The 20081-nt window shown below is 40.8% G+C and overlaps 1 protein-coding gene across 6 annotated transcripts in view; it reads right to left on the bottom strand.

The window, feature by feature from the left end:
* Positions 1–923: 923 nt before the first annotated feature.
* LOC130365708 (signal-transducing adaptor protein 1-like) overlaps positions 924–20081 on the bottom strand; it is a 219909-nt gene continuing 200751 nt past the window's right edge. For 5 of the 6 annotated variants that reach the window (XM_056568891.1, XM_056568889.1, XM_056568887.1 and 2 more), the window contains 3 exons: positions 15068–15208; positions 8229–8282; positions 924–2141 (listed from right to left, as the gene is read on the bottom strand). In XM_056568891.1, the coding sequence (XP_056424866.1) occupies positions 8269–8282; positions 15068–15208 (155 nt within the window). In that variant the 3' untranslated portion in view covers positions 924–2141; positions 8229–8268. Of the gene's footprint in view, positions 2142–6514; positions 6625–8228; positions 8283–15067; positions 15209–20081 lie in introns of all 6 variants that reach the window. The other variant, XR_008891898.1, reaches the window with a different exon arrangement.

The raw sequence follows: 20081 nt of genomic DNA, 5'->3' as shown, positions 1-20081 counted from the left end.
AGAATCACTCACAACATCTTTAAATAATACTATTCCCTCCTTCCTCTCTACCTGGGAACCACGGGACTGCTTTTCTGATCGACAACCCCCCTGATACGCTTTTTCTTCAGTTCCTCTCTTACTCTTTTTCCCCTTTCTTTGGTTTCTTTCTTAGTCTTTTGTCTTGTTTTTTTGTACTGTTGTTTGTCTCTGTGTTGTCTTTGTTCAATTTTTATAATTTTCCACATGTTTGCTTCTATGTTTCTTGGGGCGGTTTTGGCTGCTTCCCCTTTGAGTTTTGTGCATGTACTCAGTTTTTTTGCCGCAATGGCGCATTCCTCTGGGGGGATGTATGAAACTTGAACTCTCACCCTGTTATTGCCTACTATTGCCCATGTTTCTGCATCCCTCATGTGAATCACCTGGTTATATTTGGCCCTTGTAGGCACTTTTATTTGACATGCTGTTTTTATCTTTATCTGTATAAAATTGTAAAACTTGAATACAAATTTACAGTAAAAAAAAAAAAAAAAAAGAAAGAAAGAAACCTTGCAGCCAGAAATGCTTTAACTTAGTGATAAAGAATTCCCTTCTTTCCTGCGGAGCCTTCAGGATATGATTAGAAATGGTTTGCTCTTCTATGAAAGAATTTAGGATATCAGTTTCCTGTACTTCAGCAGGGGTTTTATCTGGTACTTCTTCCACTAGACATATATTTATTCCCTGGAACAATCAGGTGAAGAAGGTGAGATTATCTTCTGACTGCTTGCTTCTGACTCAGCCAAACCTTCAGGTAAAACGGTAGAGGATTTTTGAGGCACTTCTAAAGAGGTTAGTACCACCATGAATGTATAGGACAATGAAGAGCCGTGATCTATATAGGTCTTAAAAGGTCTTTCACCTATACATTCCAGACTACAAAATTCATGAGACTATTATGTCACATAGCAGAAATATATTATAAAAAGACTTATGGAAATGAACAAAGATTTATATTTGACATGTTTAAAATCTGTAAGATAAATACAATAAAGTTGCCTTAAAAACACTTCAAGACAAAAAAGAGAGAGGTGTTCATTGAGAATACTACATATTAGCAGGCAGAAGACTACGGGCCTTTTGATCTTGTGGTGGAATACAAGGGTTCAAAAATACATGCCAACAGAAGATCCTTGGAACAGTGAGAACTCCCCTGGAAGAATTTTGTCACGGTACATTAGACATCCAAATGACAATGTCACACTTTCTTTACTGCCTGGTTCATAAAGAATTAACATCAAAATCCTCTGAATGAAACTGAAAATATACATAGTTACAATGGGGGAGATTTATCAAACCCTTTGTAGAGAAAATGTTGACCAGTTGCCCATAGCAACCAGATTGCTTATGTAATTATTCAGAGGCTCTTTTCTGATTGGTTGCTATAGGCAACTGGAGAACTTACCATTTACACAAGTTTTGATTAACCTCCCCCAATGTCCAATAAACTTGTATGGGCTTCATATTAAGGATTTGTATTAATATTAATCTATAGTCAGATTGTCCTAACCATGCTGTCAGCACACGGTTTAGGAAACATTTTCTGTTTTATATGAATAATTTAAAGTGGCCTTATATTTTATTTTTATCTTTTTCTTTAAATAACATCTATGTCATCTTTTAACATCTTGTTGTGCATGTTGCAAATATGCATTGACATCTGAGCTTTATCTCTACCAGTATAGACCTCAAAACCACACAGCAGAAATCATATAAAGCTTTATGGAAATTGAATCAAATGGAATTTTTTGAATTTCATGGATGATAAAGTTGCTTAAAAATCCATGAAAAAATAAGTAAAGAGACTAGTGTTCATAGAGATTTCAATAAATTAGAAGGCTTAGGGCCTTCTGATCTGGTGGTGCAACATGTGGGTTGGCCAATGTGTGTAGATAGAAGATCATTGAAGCAGTGTTCCTGTGAATGGCCCCCAAAAACACACATGTATATGAGACATCTGAATAGAAATGTGTGACTAAAGAAGGAAGCAGCAAGTAAAGGTTGCACTTGTTTCTATTTTGTTTCCAGGTAAATTCATAGTTAGTACTTTAACTATATATAAATAGCGCTTTAATTTCTTTAAATATGGTTTCATCCAAAATCTTGCTCCACAGTAAAGTGTTCTGAAATAGAAACAAACAATTTATATTAGGCTGTGCCCCCCAGTATACAGATGTAGAAGACATGTTTATCCACCATTGCACAACTTCCAATTTCATTTTGTATTAGAAAGAGGTCACACATATACCCCAACTATTCAAGCTAGTTATTCTACTTGGTTACAGGCTCTTTCCTCTGATCTTTTAAATCCTGTCTCTTTTTCATCTACTCCCCTAGATAGTTTGAAAATCTTATTGCTGCTGACTTTACAACATGGATAAAATTGGGAGCAATATTCTTAAGTGATGTCAGCATAAGTAATTCCCTTTTACCCTTTGAAGAGATAAGGAACAAATTTCCTGTTCCCTCTCATGATCTTTTTAAATATTTACAATTAAGACACCTTCTGACAGGTCTAAATTGGCCACTTCCTTCACCTGCCTTAGACTATACACAATATTTTGAGCAGCATAAAGGATCAAAAAGGGGTTATCAATAGCATACTCCCACATTAAAGGACAACTCTAGTGCTAGACTTTTATATATATCCCTGTGCTCGGGCCTCAAAAATAAACAAAATAAACTTTAACTCACCTTCCTACGAGCCCCTGTTGGTCCGGAACAGACCTAATGGTCCAGCGGCGTATTACCGGCCGCAGCAATGTCCCACCCCGGCCGGTGATAGGCTGAGCCCACTGTCATGTAAGGAGCTCTGGCCGGCTTCTTACACAACAGTGCGCTCAGCCTATCACCGGCCGGGGCGGGACATCGCTGCGGCCGGTGATACGCCGACGGCTCTATGGCATCCCCTTCCTCCGGAAGTTGAACGAGGTTCGTGCGCTGGACTGTGAGGCCTGTGCCGGACCAACGGGGGATCGTAGGAAGGTGAGCTAAAGTTTATTTTGTTTATTTTTGAGGCCGGGCACAGAAATATATAAAAGTCTAGCACTACAGTTGTCCTTTAAGGAGTTGCGTACTCATTCTCAGTGCTCTTTTAAGATTCACTGGGAGAGGGACTTGGGAATACAAATAGTGATAGAATACCAGTGGTTATCATAATATATTCTCCCGTTCCAGTTATGTCGCTGTGCTAATCACTGGGAATCTTCCTGTAAATTAATGTACAGGTGGTATAAAAACACCGAACCAAATAAAATTTATGTTCCCTCATGCATCTCCCATGTGTTGGAGATGTGGAACCAAAGTCGGGACTTTCCTACACATTTGGTGGAAATGTTCACTTTTTCTTCCTGTAATCAATGGACATGTATATTTATTAATTATTAAGTAATTATTTAGATTCTTCATTCTCTTTCTCTTTTTTCTTTTCATATGTGTGTATATCAATAGATGTAACTATGTCTTACTAGATTTTTGTATGTATGTGTAAATAAAAAATCAAGAAAAAAAAAAAGAATTAGGTCACACAAAGTGGCTAGCGCATGTAGATGGAACCATACCCACATCTGGGGCCCAATTACCCTTATGGCATGTTATTTATGAGTTTCCCGCTGTGGGTAACCCATCCGTGTAAATATACCCTTAGAGTACGTTCACACGTACGCAAATTTGATGCACAGGAATTGATGCGCAGGATTTGATGCACAGGATTTTCTGCTGAAGATTTCAATGTAAACTAACTACAGCTTCTAATCGGCAGTTACAAATCCTGTGCATCAAATCTGCGCAGGAACCTGTACGTGTGAAGGTACCCTAAGGATCTATTCACACGTACAGTATTCTGCGCAGATTTGATGCACAGGATTTGAAGCTGTGTTCAGTCATTTAGTTTACATTGAAATCTGCAGCAGAAAATCCTGTGCATCAAATCTGTGCAGAATAATGTACGTGTGAATAGACCATTAAAGAGGATGTCAAGTGGTCTGCTTTAGTACACATACAAATATTGGCCCTTATTTACCAAGAGTGGAGTGTAGGTTTCTTTGTGGGTTTTAATTCCCTACAATTTATTTTCCACGGTATTTACTAAGGTTTCCCTACAGTTTCCACTTTCCCTACATTTTGCTTTTTTTTACACATGCTCTGATCTGTAGGATTTTCCTCAGCTAAAATCCACCACATTTTCTGTGGAAACCTTAGTAAATAGGTTGGGTTTTTGTGAAAATGTCGGGAACACACCCCTTTTGGTGACCACACCCCCTTTTCCAGATGATCACGCCCCTTTTTGGGTTTTCTTAGTTCTCATAGGGGACTATAACATTGCACACACTGATCTCTTACACTGTTCACTACCATTCATTGACATGGCATTGATCAGTGTTATCGGCGCTCGACTGCTCCTGCATAGATCTCAGGCATGGAGCAGTCATTCGGTGATCGGACATGCAGGAGGAAGGTAGGGATCCTCCTGGTGTCCTGACAGATGTTAGGGACGCCGCGATTTCACCGCGGCGGTCCCAAACAGCCCGATTGAACTGACGGGGTGCTTTCTGTTTCACTTCAGATGCAGCAGTCAACTTTGATCACCGCGTCTAAAGGGTTAATACCCTTTGATGTCCAGTATTAGTCGCGGGTCCCTGCCTGGGACCAACCCGATATGACGCGGGGTCACCGCGTGACCTCGCGTTATATCGCGGGAGCCGGTGCAGGACGTAAATATACGTCCTGCGTCATTAAGGAGTTAATATGTACAGCATCCTGGAACCAAGGGCGCTATAAAATAAAGAACAATAATATTATTCTTTGTGGGACACTGTTGACCGCGATTTATAATTTCTTTTTTGCTGTACTTGTTCTTTAGTTGTCTCTTCTTACTTTAGGTTCAGTTATTTAGCGGGACATTTATCAAAGTATTTAGTAGTTTTTTTTGCTTAAAATTGTCGCTAAAAAGTCGCATGTGCGACTACTCAATTTTTTAGGCAACTTTATGATTGTGCAGTGCCCTAAGCAAAAAAAAAAAAAAGAAACTTGCTCACCAAAGCAAAAAGTGATTTTTTTGCACATAAGCAAAAAAAATAGTAAGAAAAAATAACTAAAAAGAGGAATACATAAGCAAACATTGATAAATGTCCCCCTTAGTGTCTACCTCCCCTTTTCTTCCCTCTTCCTTTCTGTCTTGTATTTTACTGTGATTTGCTCTGAGCTTTTTCTTATTTTCATGCCTAGGGATCTCCCCTTTTGTGGTGAATGCATTTTAGTTGTCCTAGAATATTATATTCTAATATATTTTTGCTCTTCGTTGGATAGTGTACAAGTCTTTCATGCAGGCACATAGTTTGATTTCTTTTTCATGATCTGTTACTTTATTAGATTGTGCATTCTTATGTTATCTCTCTTTCTTGAAAAAAAAATAAAAAATCTATAAAAACGTAGTTTAAAAAGTTTCCATTGAATTTTTTTTTGCATAAACGTCAAAACTGGCGCACAGCATTTTTTATGTGGAAAAACACCACGCTCAGATGTTAGCTACAAATCATTAGGGCATGTTTCTGCCTTTTTAGGCTTAGTGGGGGATTTTCAAAACTGCAGCATGATGAGACTATGACACTTTTTTTCTTCAAAATCTTGGCCTTTTTTTTATCCCATAGAAGTCTATGGCAGTGAAAAAAACATTATTAAAAAGGCCATGTAAGTTTGTGAGTTTTTTTGGCCATTATAACATCTTTTTGGTACTTCGGAAAAAGGCATTTCAGTCATTTTATTGGGTACCACGAAATAAAAGATGCAGAAATGATGCAGTGGCCATGCAGGGATAAGTAGGAAACAAATTTCCAATGTTCTTCAGCAAAATTATTTTTTATTTAGAATCTCAGAATGATTTTCAGGAGTAGACAGGGACTTGAAAAAGCAGCGGACGATATTAACAATGGAAGCCTGGTAAGATAATGAGTATTTTGTCTTTCCTCGGCTGATCATCAGCCATTTTACACAGGTCAAATATTGAGAACACACATTTCTATGAACAACCTGTGTAAATGGCCCATACATTGTACATTATTTAATACTTTATCTTCAACTGTTTCTGAAAAATGCCTCATTATTACACCATATATATATGTTAGGTAAGTTTTATCGCCATTCTCAGGTGCACCTCTCTTTGACAGTCTATACATGGGCGTACAAGTACATGACTTTTCTCTTACTATGGTATTGGCCCTTCCTTCATTACAAATGTCATCTGAGATTTACTTGAATTAATCTTATCTGAATGTAATCTGGCTATTATGAACATGGTTAGCTATTAACATAAAGACTAACTTAACTCTTTAGTACCCCAAGGTTAAAATTAAACAGTGGTATAAATGCCAACGCAAACAGGGAAGAAGATGTTATGGGAGAGCGCTTTTTGTTGCACTCTTGGCATTAACTTTCTGAAATATCACGCCCTTCACTACAATTACAAGCAGCTTACAAAATCACTTCTAAGCTAGTTTACCTTAACACTGGAATGTTATTCATCTAGTATAACTCCTTTTTCGCCTCCATCTGTTCTTCATTGTTTTCATTTTTTGTTTTTTTAAAGCAAATCATATACTGTCCATTTCCCTGAAGGTTTAAACATTTTTTTTTTACCTCTTTGCGAGCTATATCCTGAAAAAATCCCTTACAATTCTAAGCTTGAGGGTAAGATGACATATAGTAGGTAACATTTGTGTTAGGCTAAGTTTTACTATGCAGAGTGCTCAGCCCACAGAGTCTAAAGAAGGTAAGGAGTGATGCATAGCATTACTACTCACCTCCGCCAGCCATATAGTATACAGACGTGCATAGCACATTGCTGTATACTATACAGGAGCCGGGACTGACGAGACTCCCTGCTCCTAGCAGGAACAAACTGTGCAGTACAGCTCATGCTAAGCAGGAGATACACATTATATACCTTCTGCCCAGCAACACTATACAATAAAAGCAGTGCTATTTCACATATAAAGTAGAAAGTATCTGCTGTGATAGCTCCTATTGATTACAATGGAAACAGCTCAGTGAGGTTAAGGGTTCTTTTACATAGGTCACCCATAATGAGCGCTGATCTAAGTGATAGGCACTTTACTAAACCTTTGCAAGGCTCGATCAATCATGTGGCCAGGCTGCATATTATCACTGGATCATTTGTGCTAAAAGAAAGTTTTTGGCCATACATTCCGTTTTAACAGGGCAATGTGCAGAAAACAAGGATAAATGTATTGCCCATAAAAAAAAAAAAAAGGATTTAATCAGCCCATTAAGCATTTATTTCCTTTGTCGGCTGATCGATGGCCTTTTAACATGGGTCAAATATCGGGAACCAGCATTCCTAGGAATGCTCATTCATCCATTAATTGACCTGTGTAAAAGGGCCTTAATACTGTGTTCACATCTGCATTGGATGACGTATGTGGAACCTACATTGAGAAGAATAACAAAGACACCATAATAAGACTCGACGGGCCCAATTTAAGGTCAATTGGGTCCATTGTGGGACAGATCTGGCACTCCATCATTTTTGTTTTCTGCTCTATAATTAACTACAGTACATGTGAACTAAGTCCTACCTGCTGCATACACAAGGCTCTGTCAGGGCTATTTTCAACATGATATGTTTCGGGGAACTAAACCCATAGCCCATTCTTTCCCTCTCATTAACCTATTTAACTAAATATCATTCATTAGCTATATAGGACAGTTTCCCCTCTTTGGTTGTCACTTACATGCAAGAAATAAAGGAATGACCTCATCAAATCATCCACTCTGTCTCTGTCCAAATCTGTCTCTGAAAGCAGTCCCCGACCTTGTGAGAGACACAGCCCATGTGATTTCTGCCTTGCACTGATGAGTCATACTCTTTAGTGCTGAAAACAGGGAGGTGTGTGCAGCCTCAGCCAATCAGACACTGAACCTCTCTCTGCTGCTCTGAGCAGGAGGGTGGGGGCTGGCAGAGCAGAGCTGCAAAGATTGCTGGGAGATGTAGGCAAGGGGAGGTAAGGATGGCGGCAAAGAATATCAAGCAGCCAGAGAAGACAACAGGGCCACAGAAGCCATACATATCAGGCAGGATGATTTACAGGGATATTATACTGTAAAACATATTATACTATTCAGGTAGTGTGGTGGCTTTGAAGCTTTATATATATATTTGCCACTCACGAGTTCCCCTTTAAAGTTGTACTTACCAGATGGACATTACTCCTGCTTTTTTGTGTTGTTATATATTCATCTTGGAAATACTGTTAATAAAAGTAACAATGAATAATAATTAAATACTGCCTTTAGGGTAGACATCTGCTATACATTAACCTGTTGGGGACGAAGGGCGTATGCATATGCCCTTGTGTTCTGGTACTTAAAGACGAAGGGCGTATCCATACGCCCGTGGGAATTTCGGTCCCTGCCGCGCGCCGGGCGGGGACCGGGCTGGGGTGACTGCTGATATCTATCAGCAGGCACCCCGTGCAAATGCCCAGGGGGGTCATTAGACCCCCCCAAGTCGGCGATCGGCGCAAATCGCAAGTGAATTCACACTTGCGATTTGCGCCGATTCCGGGTCATTACGGGTCTATGGTGACCCGGAATAGAAGGGGGATCGTGGGTGTCTAAGACACCCATGATCCCCCTAAGGCGATAGGAGTGAGGTGGCACGGGTGCCACCCCTCCTATCCCTGCTATTGGTGGTCTAGACGCGACCACCAATAGCAGATCAGGGGCGGAGGGGTTTACTTTCGTTTTCCCCATCCTGCCCTCCCACAATAGGCGGGGCAGAACGGGGAAAATGAAGAGGAGCGGCGCCGGAGTCCGCTTACCCCTCCGGAGGCAGCGGAGCGACGGGGATCGGCGGGCGGCGACGGAGATCTGCGGCGGCGTGCGGCAGAAGAGGACGACTCCCGGATGCGACGGAAGCCAGTGAGTAGTTGCCTAGCAACATCTAGAGGGCTACAGTCTGAGACCTCTATAGTGGTCTCTAGACTGTAGCCCTCCAGATGTTGCAAAACTACAACTCCCAACATGCCCAGACAGCTGTTTGCTGTGTGGGCATGCTGGAATTTGTAGTATTACAACAGCTGGAGGTCTGCAGTTTAGAGACCACTGCACAGTGATCTCTATACTGCCCTCTAGATTTTGCAAAACTACAACTGCTAGCATGCCCACACAGCTGTTTGCTGCCTGGGCATGCTGGGAGTTGTAGTTTTGCAACATCTGGAGGTCCACAGTTTGGAGATCACTGTTCAGTGGTCTCTAAATTGTAGCACTCCAGATGTTGCAAAACTAAAAATTCCAGCATGCCCACACAGAAAACAGCTGTCTCGGCATGCTGGGAGTTGTAGTTGCGTACCTCCAGCTGTTGCATAACTACATCTCCCAGCATGCCCTTCTGTGATCAGTACATGCTGGGAATTGTAGTTTTGCAACAGCTGGAGGCACACTGGTTGGAAAATACTGAGTTAGGTAACAGAACCTAACTGAAGGTTTTCCAACCAGTGTGCCTCCAGCTGGTGCAAAACTATAACTCCCAGCATGTACTGACAGACCATGCATGCTGGGAGTTGTAGTTTTGCAACAGCTGGAGGCTCACTGGTTGGAAAATACTGAGTTAGGTAACAGAACCTAACTGAAGGTTTTCCAACCAGTGTGCCTCCAGCTGTTGCAAAACTACAACTCCCAGCATGTACTGACAGACCGTGCATGCTAGGAGTTGTAGTTTTGAAACAGCCCCCCCCCCATGAGAAAGTACAGGGTACATTCACACGGGCGGGTTTACAGCAAGTTTCCTGCTTCAAGTATGAGCTGCGGCAAATTTTTTGCCGCAGCGCAAATTCCTAGCGGGAAACTCACCGAAACCCGCCAGTGTGAATGTACCCTAAAAACACTACACTACACTAACACCTAATAAAGAGTAAAACACTACATAAACACCCCCTTACACTGTCTGTCCCCCCCCCCAATAAAAATGAAAAGCGTATTGTATGGCAGTGTTTTCAAAACGGAGCCTCCAGCTGTTGCAAAACAACAACTCCCAGCATTTCCGGACAGCCACTGACTGTCCAGGCATGCTGGGAGTTTAGCAACAGCTGGAGGCACCCTGTTTAGGAATCACTGGCGTAGAATACCCCTATGTCCACCCCTATGCAATCCCTAATTTAGTCCTCAAATGCGCATGGTGCTCTCTCACTTCGGAGCCCTGTCGTATTTCAAGAAAATAGTTTAGGGACACATATGGGGTATCGCCGTACTCGGGAGAAATTGCACTACAAATTTTGGGGGGCTTGTTCTCCTTTTACCCCTTATAAAAAGGAAAAGTTGGGGTCTACACCAGCCTGTTAGTGTAAAAAAAATAATTTTTACACTAACATGCTGGTGTTGCCCTTTACTTTTTATTTTCACAAGAGGTAAAAGGAAAAAAAGACCCCCAAAATTTGTAACGCAATTTCTCCTGAGTACGGAGATACCCCATATGTGGGCGTAAAATGCTCTGCGGGTGCACAACAAGGCTCAGGAATGAGAGCGCACTATGTACATTTCAGGCCTAAATTGGTGATTTGCACAGGGGTGGCTGATTTCACAGCGGTTCTGACATAAACCCAAAAAAATAAATACCCATATGTGATCCCATTTTGGAAACTACACCCCTCATGGAATGTAATAAGGGGTACAGTGAGCATTTACGCCCCACAAGTGTCTGGCAGATTTTTGGAACAGTGATCCGTGAAAATGAAAAATGTAATTTTTTTGTTTGCACAGCCCACTGTTCCAAAGATCTGTCAAACGCCAGTAGGGTGTAAATGCTCACTGTACCCCTTATTACATTCCGTGAGGGGTGTAGTTTCCAAAATGGGGTCACATGTGGGGGGGTCCACTGTTCTGGCACCACGGGGGGCTTTGTAAATGCACATGGCCCCCGACTTCCATTCCAAACAAATTATCTCTCTAAAAGCTCAATGGCGCTCCTTCTCTTCTGAGCATTGTAGTTCGCTCGCAGTGCACTTGACGTCCAAACATGGGGTATTTCCATACTTAGAAGAAATGGGGTTACAAACTTTGGGGGGCATTTTCTCCTATTACCCTTTGTAAAAAAAATAAAATTTGGAGAAAAACCAGCATTTTAGTAGAAAAATATTTTTTTTCATTTACACATCCGATTTTAACAAAAAGTTGTCAAAAACCTGTGGGGTCTTAAGGCTCACCGTACCCCTTGTTACGTTCCTTGAGGGGTGTCGTTTCCATAATAGTGTGCGATGTGTTTTTTTTTGCTGTCCTGGCACCATAGGGGCTTCCTAAATGGGACATGCCCCCCAAAAACCATTTCAGAAAAACTCACTCTCCTAAATCCCATTGTTGCTCCTTCGCTTCTGAGCCCTCTAGTGCACCCGCCGAACACTTGACATACACATATGAGCTATTTTCTTACTCGAGAGAAATTGGGTTACAAATTTTGAGAGGATTTTTTTCCTTTTACCCCTTGTAAAAATTCAAAAACTGGGTCTACAAGAACATGCCAGTGTAAAAAATGAAGATTTTGAATTTTCTCCTTCACTTTGCTGCTATTCCTGTGAAACACCTAAAGGGTTAACACACTTACTGAATGTCATTTTGAATGCTTTGAGGAGTGCAGTTTTTATAATGGGGTCATTTATGGGGTATTTCTAACCAGAAGACCCTTCAAATCCACTTCAAACCTGAAATGGTCCCTGAAAAATTCTGATTTTGAAAATTTTGCGAAAAATTGGAAAATTGTTGCTGAACTTTGAAGCCCTCTGATGTCTTCCAAAAGTAAAAACTCATCAATTTTATTATGCAAACATAAAGTAGACATATTGTATATGTGAATCAATATATAATTTATTTGGAATATCCATATTCCTTATAAGCAGAGAGCTTCAAAGTAAGAAAATGCTAAATTTTCAAATTTTTCATGAAATTTTGGAATTTTTCACCAAGAAAGGATGCAAGTATCGCCGAAAATTTACCACTAACATAAAGTAGAATATGTCACGAAAAAACAATCTCGGAATCAAATTTATAAGTAAAAGCATTCCAGAGTTATTAATGCTTAAAGTGACAGTGGTCAGATTTGCAAAAAATGCTCCCGTCCTTAGGGTCATAATGGGCTCCGTCCCCAAGGGGTTAAGGAATTCATATAAAGTGTGGTATGCTACTGAAGTTAACCCCTGAAGGACCAAGCCCATTATGACTGTAAGAACAGGAGCATTTTTTTGCTAATCTGACCACTGTCACTTAAAGCATTATTAAGTCTGGGATGCTTTTACTTATGAATTTGATTCTGAGATTGTTTTTTCGTGACATATTCTTCTTTATGTTATTGATAAATTTTCATCGAAAATTGCATCATTTCTTGGTGAAAAATTCAAAAATTTTATGAAAAATTTGAAAATGTAGCATTTTTCTAACTTTGAAGCTCTCTGCTTGTAAGGAGAATGGACATTTCTAATAAATTATATATTGATTCACATATACAACATGTCTACTTTATGTTTGCATCATAAAGTTGACATGTTTTTACTTTTTGAAGACATCAGAGGGCTTCAAAGTTTAGCAGCAATTTTCCAATTTTTCACGAAATTTTCTAAATCTTAATTTTTGAAGTGAATTTGAGGGTCTTTATGTTTGAAATACCCCATAAGGCTAAGTTTCCACTTGTTTTTTTTTCTGGCAGTTTTTAAGTCAAAGCCAGAAATGTATTCAAAAGAAATAGGACATATAAAGGAAGGACTTATACTTCTTCTCCCTTATGGATCCTGGCAGAAAAAAAAAAAAAGAAGTGGAAACTTAGCCTAATGGACCCCATTAATAAAACTGCACTGCTCAATGTATTAAAAATGACATTCAGAAAGTTTGTTAACCCTTTAGGTGTTTCACAGGAATAGCAGAAAAATCTTCCTTTTTTACACTAACATGTTCTTGTAGACCCATATTGTTTATTTTTTTTTTTACAAGGGGTAAAAGGAGTAAAAGCCCACCAAAATATGTAACCTAATTTCTCTCGGGTAAGGAAATACCTCATATGTGGATGTAAAGTGCTCTGCGAGCGCACAACAGGGATCAGAAAGGAAGGTGCAACAATTTTGTAGAGCAAATTTTGCTGAAATGGTTTTTGGGGGGCAAGTCGCATTTAGGAAGCCCCCATGGTGCGAGAACAGCAAAAAAAAAAAAAAAACACATGGTAAAAATTTGGGAAACTACGCCCCTCAAGGAACGTAACAAGGGGTACAGTGAGCCTTTACACCCCACAGGTGATTGACACTTTTTTTTATAAGTGGGACGTAAAAATGAAAAATTAGATTTTTTTCACTAAAATGCTTGTTACCCCAAATTTTTCATTTTCACAAGGGGTAATAGGTGAAAATGTCCCCCAAAATTTGTAACACTATTTCTTCTAAGTATGGAAATGTCCCATATGTGAATGTAAAGTGATCTGCAGGTGCACTACAGGGCAGCCACCCCTGTGCACAACCACCCCTGTGCAAATCCCCAGTTTAGGCTTCAAATGTACATGGCGCTCTCACTCCCGAGCCCTGTTTTGCGGCAGAGCACTTTACATCCATATATGGGGTATTTCCGTACTCGAGAGAAATTGCTTTACAAATTTTTTTCCTTTTACCTCTTATGAAAATGAAAAGTATGGGGCAACACCAGCATTTTAGTGTAAAAATGTGTATTTTTTAACACTAACATGCTGGTGTAGACCCTCAACTTTACCTTTTCATAAGGGGTAAAGTTGTAGCAAAATTCCTCATATGTGGCCCTAAACTGTTGCCTTGAAATACGACAGGGCTCCGGAGTGAGAGCACCATGCGCATGCGCATTTGAGGCCTTATGGTACATTCACATATGCGGATTACCTGCAGAATTTCCACAGCAGATAATCTGCTACCATTGAATTCAATAGGTCCGAAGGAAAATCTGCAAAACTGCATCTATTGCGAATTTTCTGATGACCCATTGAAGGTAATCTGCCCGTGTGAACGTACCCTAAATTAGGAATTTGCATAGGTGTGGACCCGGATGCAAGCATTACACTTGCCTCCTCCACCAAAAAAAATCCCCTACAGCAGTGTTCCCCAAACAGGTTGCCTCCAGCTGTTGCAAACCTCCCAACATGCCTGGACAGTTAATGGCTGTCCTGCAATGTTTGGAGTTGTTATTTTGCAACAGCTGGAGGCTCCGTTTTGGAAACAGTGCATACTAGATGTTTTAAATTTGGCCGGACAGCCTGGACATCCGAAGCTAAAACAAGAAAGAAGAGCGCTCCATAGCGTAAAACCGCCACTCCAGGGTCCAATTTAAAGTGGTAAAAAACCCTTACCGATGGCGCTTGTGTGAACTCACACACAACAATGGTCTGAGTGGATGAGAGAGTACATCTGGTCTGCAGCCTCCTCGACCTAGGCAATGTTCAACAAGTGAGGACTTCCAAGGGGCGGCGGGGAGTATCGGCGCTGGCCAAGATCGGACATGTCCGGTGGGTAAAAGATTTTTTATTTAAATGCAACGCGTTTCACCGCACTTAGGCAGCTCCATCAGGCATCAGATGCCTTATGAAGCCACCTATGTGCGGTAAAATGCGTTAAATTTAAATAAAAAAATATTTTACCCCCCTAGGCGATGTCCTGGGATGGCTGCTGATAGATATCAGCAGCCATCCTGTACCGATCACCGCCCCATGCGTGGCGGTGAACGGAAATGCCAAGAGCATACTTGGTCCTTAACTACCAGGAAGCAAGGGCGTACCTGTATGCCCTTGGTCCCCAACAGGTTAAAGGAAACAGTCAAATAAGAGGAAACATACTTCAATGGGTACGAAAATTAGCAGCCACATTTGGAGTCGGGAAGGAATTTTTATCTCTAGTATGAGGTTTTTTGCCTTCCTCTGGATCAACTCAGCAGGGACTCATTAGAGATATAGGTTGAATTTGATGGACTTTGGTCTTTTTTCAACCTTATATACTATGTTACTATGTTAGAATATGTATTGATATAACAAGCATAAAATAATCACCGTTAACGTATGCATTTTCCATTCCACGAATCGGTATAGATCTTTCCTGGGAAAACTGATTCACTAAAAGCTTAATTTTGGACTGAGTTTTCTTTTCAGTGTCATTGTTAGCTTTTTTTTCAGCCTCTTTAACAATGTAATCTAAAATAGAGAGAGAAAACAGTACCGTGTATTAACAGACTTAAACATTTTATTTTATATGGCTTTTCAACACCTACAAATAAATTCTTTTTTCGAATGTCTGTGACATTTGGTACATAAAAGAGAAATTCTTTTCTCCCTAAAAGTGTACAAATCAGCCATTTATAATTATTTATAACAAATACATGGAGAGCTAACATTTTAAAGGGTTATCTGTAACTATATGGTAGTTTTTGTTAAATCCACAGCTGGATAGTTGCACTGCACTGTGAGGCAGGAATCTGATGCAGGACGAGACTTACTATCCGCAGGGCTGGTTGGCCAGTCAAGGATGCATTTAACTATAAGCATGTCTTATTGACTGGGTCCACATGGCGGAAAATGTGCGGAATGTCTGCACGGAAAGCACGTTTGGACATTCCGCAAATTTGACAAATCTGGCAGCAGCAAGGACCGCTCAAAAATGTGCCATCTCATAGATGCCTGATGCAGAAACATCTGACACAGAAATTCAGTCAGCGCAGCAGAATCCTATTGAAATCAATAAGACTCTGCTGGAGCAGAATGTCCGTGTGGACATTCCACACAAATTCCGCTGTATGAACATACCCTTATGTTTAAAAGTGGGTGCTTGGCTCCACACCCTGTCAATCCCTCTTGTGGCCTCCCACATTATGGGGGCTGCTGCTGCCGCTACTACTGTAGTCCTAAAGGGGGATAGGGAGCTAATACTACTACTACCACCTAAAATGGGCAGAGGCAGCTACTACTGCCACCCAAAGGAAGCTAGGTGCTGCCTGCTACTACTACTTAAAGTGGGCTACAAGGCTTCTGCTACTACTCCTACATTCTAACGGGGGCTAGGGGGCTGCTGTTTCAACTACTACCACCTAAAGGGGGCAGTTGCTACTACTACTACCATTACTACTACTACCATCTAATGGGGGCTGCTGCTACTACTACCACCTAAAGGAGGCTAGGGGGCTGCTGATGCTGCTACTACTACTACTACTACTACTACTACTAACACCTTAAAAGTGCTAAGTGGCTGCTGCTACTAATACAGTACTACCACCACCTAAGGGGAGCTAAGGCGGCTGCTGTTACTACTAGTACCTCCTTAGGGAGGCTGTTGCTACTACTACCTTAAGGGGGTTACTGCTACTACTACTACCACCTAAAGGGGCTGCCAATACTATTACTATCTAAAAGGGGCTTCCACTACTACAACTGAGACCTAAAATTGTAAAAATCAGCCAGTTATAGTTATTTATAACAAATAACTAACATCTTAAAGGGTTATCTGTAACTAAATGGTAGTTTTTGTTAAACTCACAGCTCAATAGTTGCACTGCACTGTTAGAGGGCTGTTCCTACTACTACAACCTAAAGGAAGCTGCCGCTACTAATACTATATAAAGGGGCTGCCACTATTACTACCACCTAAAGGGGGCAGCCATTACTATTTAAAGGGGTACTCCACCCCTAGCCATCTTATCCCCGATCCTTTGGATCGGGGATAAGATGTCTGATCTCGGGAGTCCTCCCACTGGGACCACCACGATCTCTGTGCAGCACCCAGCATTCATTTAGAAAGCTGGGTGCCGGCGGCGTAATGATGTCACAGCAACACCCCTCGTGAAGTCACACCACGCCCCCTCAATGCAAGCCTATGGCAGCTGTCACGCCCTCATCCATAGACTTGCATTGAGGGGGTGTGGTGTGATGTCACAAGGGGAGTGCCCATGACATCATGACCCCCGCCGCCTGCTCCAAGCATTCAAAACAAAATGCGCAACAGGGAAACGGAGGAAGGTAGGTAAAAGGGGTACTCCGGCCCTGTGGCATCTTATCCCCTATCCAAGATGCCTTATCGCGGGGGTCCTGCCGCTGGGGACCCCCACAATCTTTCACGCAGCACCCCGCTATCTTCAATCTCCCGAGCGAACAGTGCTCCGGATCTGATGTATCACGATCACACCTATTTTCTAGTTTTGCACATAGTTCATGTGGCTTGATTTAAAAAAAAATATCCTCTCTAGTATTAATTCTGTGCAATCGTACCAGCTGCCCATATGTTAAAGCCTTTTTAACGTGGTATGGGTGGTAACTATCATACCTTAATAATGAATTAGTTGCGTTGAGTTTTCTATATCCCACTACTTCCAGCTGGTTCTGTATTATCCTCAACCGAACATCCAAAAATTCTATGTTTGTTTTGTTAAATGTACTGGTAAAATGCATATTAACAGTATTTTTCTTAACCCTTTGGGGACCAAGCCCATTTTGACCTTAAGGGCCAGGCAATTTTTTGCAAATCTGACCTGTCACTTTGTGCATTAATAACTTTGAGATGCTTTTACTTATAAATTTTACTCCGAGAGTGTTTATTTTCATGACATATTTTACTTTATGTTAGTAGTATATTTTCGTAGATACTTGCATCATTTCTTGGTAAAAAATTCCAAAATTTCAGGAAAAGTTTGAAAATATTGAATTTTTTCTAATTTTGAAACTCTCTGAAAGGAAAATGGACATGCCAAATAAATTATATATTTATTCACATACACAATATGTCTACTTTATGTTTGCATCATAAAGTTGACATGTTTTTACTCAGGATGCGGGTGTACAGGCTGTTAGATGTTGACTGGCAATGCTACATGATTATTGTGCAACATTTGTGGATTATTATGTGAGATGTTGCTTTTTTTTATTAGGTCACAATGTATTTCAATTCCATGATGAGAAGTTTATTCAGACAGATGGTATGGCGATGGGGACACAGGTAGCAAAAATTTTTTTGGGAGGTGCTTAAAGGAAAACTTTCACCAAATCCCCCTCGCACTAACCAGAGGTACTGGCTGGTAGTGTGGGGGACCCTGATCAATATGATGCCTACCATGCCCGGATCCGCCACCCCCGTTCACCCATTATCTTCATTGTTCCAGATATGCAAATCATCTTCTAACTGGCAAGGGCGGGGTTAGCGGTATAAGGAGTAAATGCCCCCCAAAATTTGTAGCCCAATTTCTCTCGAGTATGGAAATACCTCATATGTTGACATAAAGTGCTCTGTGGGCTCACAACATGGCTCAGGATAGAAAGAGCAACTGTGGTAATTTTGAAAACGAATTTTGCTGTCATGGTTTTTGGGGGGCATGTTGCATTTAAGAAGCCCCCATGGTGCCAGAACAGCAAAAAAAAAAACACATGGCAACTATTTTGCAAACGACACCCCTCAAGGAATGTAACAAGGGGTGTACTGAGCCTTAACACCTCACAGGTGTTAGACGTGAAAATGGAAAACTTTACTTTTAACACTAGAATGATGGTGTTACCCCAATTTTTTTTCTTCACAAGGGGTAATAGGAGAAAATGGACCCCAAAATTTAAAGCCCAATTTCTCCCGATTAAGAAAACACCCCATATGTGGACATTAAGTGCTCTGCTGGCGCACTACAGGTCTCAGAGCAAAAGGAGCACCATTGGACTTTTGGAGAGAGAATTTTGCTGGAATTTTAAGGGGTATTCCAGGAAAAAAAAATTATATATCAACTGGCTCCTGAAAGTTAAACAGATTTGTAAATTACTTCTGTTAAAAAATCTTAATCCTTTCAATAATTATCAGCTGCTGAAGTTGAGTTGTTGTTTTCTGTCTGGCAACTGTGCTTTCTGCTGACATCTCTGCTTGTCTCGGGAACTGCACAGTGGAAGAGGTTTGCTATGGGGATTTGCTTCTAAACTGGGCGGTTCCCGAGAGACGTGTCATCAGAGAGCACTTAGACAGAAAAGAACAACTCAACTTCAGCAGCTCATAAGTACTGAAAGGATTAAGATTTTTTAATAGAAGTAATTTACAAATCTGTTTAACTTTCTGGAGCCAGTTGATATATATAAAAGTTTTTTCCTGGATAACCCCTTTAAGTTGGGGCCATGTGCATTTACAAACCTCCCATGGAGCCAGAACAGCAGAAACCCCCCCCCCCATATGTGACACCATTTTGGAAACTAGACCCCTCCAGGAACGTAACAAGGGTTACATTGAGTACGTACACCTCACAGATTTTTTGAACAGTGGGCCGTAAAAGTGAAAAATTAGATTTTTCAGACTATTTTGATAATGTTATGCCAAATGTTTCATTTTTACATGGGGTAATAGGGCAAAAGGCCCCCAAAATTTGTAGTGCAATTTTGCAACATATACCCCATATGTGGATGTAAAGTGGTCTGCGGGCGCACTGCAATGCTCAGAATAGAAGGAATGCCATTGAGCTTTTGGAGTAAAAAGTTTGATGGAATGGAAGTCAGGGGCCATGTGCGTTTACAAAGCCCCCATTGTACAAGAACAGCAGTAACCCCACACATGTGCCACCATTTTAGAAACTACACCCCTCAAGGAAAGTAACAAGGGTTATAGTGAGTACTTACACCTCACATGTTTTTTTGAACAGTGGGCCGTAAAAGTGAAAGAATTGATTTTTAACACTGAATTGCTGGTATTAACCAAGCATTTTTTAGTTTCACAAGTAGTAAGAGAAAAAACGCTCAACAAAATTTGTAGCCCAATTTCTCCAGAATAAGGAAATACCCCATATAAGGTGGTAAAGCACTATACGGGGGCAACACAGGGCTTAGGAGTGAGACAGCAACAATGAGATTTGAGGCATAAAGTGGTGCTTCGTACTGCAATGGTTGAGGTTCTGACATAAAATCTAAAAAAAAAAAAAACCCTGGCAAGTGACCACAATTTTGAAACTACACCCCTCAAGGAAGGTAACAAGGGGTACAGTGAGTACTTACACCTCACAGGTTTTTTGAAAAGTGGGCCATAAATTGAAAATGTTCATTTTTTTACACTAAAATGCTGGGG

This window comes from Hyla sarda, chromosome 1 (genome assembly GCF_029499605.1).
Source record: "Hyla sarda isolate aHylSar1 chromosome 1, aHylSar1.hap1, whole genome shotgun sequence".
NCBI classification, from domain to species: domain Eukaryota; kingdom Metazoa; phylum Chordata; class Amphibia; order Anura; family Hylidae; genus Hyla; species Hyla sarda.
This window is presented reverse-complemented; position numbering and strand designations above follow the sequence as displayed.